This window comes from Herpailurus yagouaroundi, unplaced genomic scaffold (assembly GCF_014898765.1).
Source record: "Herpailurus yagouaroundi ecotype Mexico unplaced genomic scaffold, PumYag 46693, whole genome shotgun sequence".
In the NCBI taxonomy this organism is placed as follows: domain Eukaryota; kingdom Metazoa; phylum Chordata; class Mammalia; order Carnivora; family Felidae; genus Herpailurus; species Herpailurus yagouaroundi.
In genome coordinates this window covers 1,310-3,408 of record NW_024413615.1, presented here as the reverse complement: position 1 = coordinate 3,408, position 2,099 = coordinate 1,310, and the positions used below count along the sequence as shown (strand labels likewise).

At 65.4% G+C, this 2,099-nt stretch overlaps 1 protein-coding gene across 1 annotated transcript; it reads right to left on the bottom strand.

The window, feature by feature from the left end:
* Positions 1 to 6: 6 nt before the first annotated feature.
* GPR101 (G protein-coupled receptor 101) lies at positions 7 to 1,619 on the bottom strand. Its single transcript, XM_040466382.1, has one exon. It carries the CDS (start codon positions 1,563 to 1,565, stop codon positions 159 to 161), a length of 1,407 nt encoding a protein of 468 aa, XP_040322316.1. The 5' UTR covers positions 1,566 to 1,619; the 3' UTR covers positions 7 to 158.
* Positions 1,620 to 2,099: the final 480 nt, after the last annotated feature.

Sequence of the window (2,099 nt, the reverse complement as noted above, 5' to 3'; positions counted from 1 at the left end):
GTCTGTCTGTCTATCTCGTGGTGAGAAGGACGTGTGCGACACCTTGGCCTGAAATGGTACGGGTTGGCGTGAGTGGGGCTGTGGGGGGGTCCGTGTGAAACAAAGCCGCTCCCGTCTTCCGCACTGTGGACAGTTCAAGGTTTGCCTTCCGGCTAGCTTCAAGGCAAAGTGGCGGAGTCGTGCGAAGGGACGGTCTTGCCTTCGGTCCCTCCCTCTGTGCCGGCTTCTGTTCCCGGCAGGTCCGGGTGGCTGTCTTCTTTCGGGGGCTTTTCCTTGCAGAAGAACTTCTTCAGCATATCCTGGATTTCCTTCTTGATGGTCTTGTGCATGTAGCCGTAGATGTAGGGGTGCATGCAGCACTGCAGGAAGAAAAGCCAGATTATTATGGTGATCACCCACTGGGGCACCTTGGTTTGGACATCCACCCACACGGCCAGAACCGCCAGGAAGCAGTAGGGCCCCAGGGAGAGCACGTAGGAGAAGACGATGAGGAAGATCACTTTCGCAGCCTTGCACCGGTAGCACCTGGGCAGAGGGGGGTCGCCGGTGCTGTTTCGACGACTGGGCGGGAGGCTCTCGGGGATGTTCACTGCCTCGACGTCCTCCTCGCTGAAGTTGAGGTCATCCTCGCCGAAGTCCGCGTCATCTTCACCCAGGTCGACGTTGCACTGGCCGACCTCCACGCGGCCCTTGTCCGCCTTCACGCTGCCGGCGGGTTGGGGGCCACCGTCCCGGCCCTCTGAGCTGCCCGCGGCCGCCACCCTACCCGCACTGGCCTCCGCGCTCTCTTCCTCGGCCTGCACGCCGCCCTCCTCGGCCTCACCTCCGTCCTCGTTCTCCACGCGATCCTTGGCCCGAACCTCCAAGCTGTGGCTCCTGACGTTGTACAGCAGGGCATGCTGCCGCCGGGCGGCACCCAACACCACGGAGTAGCAGGCAATCATGACGACCAGCGGCAGGATGATGAAGGACACCACGCTGAGAATGGTGTAGCTGGGGCTGGCCCCCCAGATCATGGAGCAGAGGGCGTTGCGCTGGTCAAAGGCAGCCTGGCCCCAGCCGTAGAGAGGGGGGGTGCTCTGCAGGATGGCCACGATCCAGGTGCCGTAGAGGAGCATGTAGCCCCGGCGGGGGGTCATCTTAGCCGGGTAGGAGAGAGGGTGGATGATGGACAGGTAGCGGTCCACGGACACCACCACGATGGTGTTGACACTGGCGAAGGCGAACAGGTGAGTGAGGCTCACCAGCGCGGTGCAGAAGTGGCTGTTGAGGGGCCAGAAGAGAGGCACGGAGGTGGCCACCACCCAGGGGGCCACGAGCGAAATCTGCAGCAGGTCAGTGACCAGGAGGTTGAAGATGAAGCGGTTGGCGACCTGCAGCAGCTGCGGCTTGCGCTGCAACACGAGCGCCAGCACGATGTTGCCGACGAAAGAGGCGGTGAGGAACACGAGCAGCACGCTCGAGCGGATGATGCCGTGGGCCAGGCTGATGGGCATTTTGGACAGGGGCACGCACGTGTGGCTGCTGTTGCTTTCGCGCGTGCTGTTGGTGCAGGTGGACGTCATGGCGACAGAGGGCGGGCGGCGGAGGCGCGCCGGGACCGCACTCAGTGCCTGTGCCGGGGACCAAAGAAAACACGCGGGCCGGGTTAGTCACCCCGCCGAGCGGGGCCGCTTCGGGGACCCCCGCGCCGCGCCCGTCCGCGCGTGACCGCGGCTCGTCTGAACCTCCTCTGCCCCTCCGGGCCCCTCCGCCCCTCCCTCTCGGGGTCTCGGCGCCACCCCCCACCCCCCACCCCCCACCCCCACCGGCCCCTCGGCGGGCGCGCGCGCGCTGCGTCTCTCTCCCACCGTCTCTGCATCTCTCCAGCGATCTCTCCCGCCGGCGCATGCGCGCGCGCTGTCTCTGCCTGTTTACGTGTCGCTGTCTCTCTCACCCCAGTGTCCCGCACTAGCGCACTCGTCACGTGTCTCTCGGGGCGGTGTGTGTGTGCCGCGTCTCACCGGTTTTCTCCGACTCTCTCGCCCGCCCGTGTCCCGCACGCTGTCTCTCCTTCCCGGTCTCTCGCTAGCACGTGCGCGCTGTCGGTCTCCGTCAGT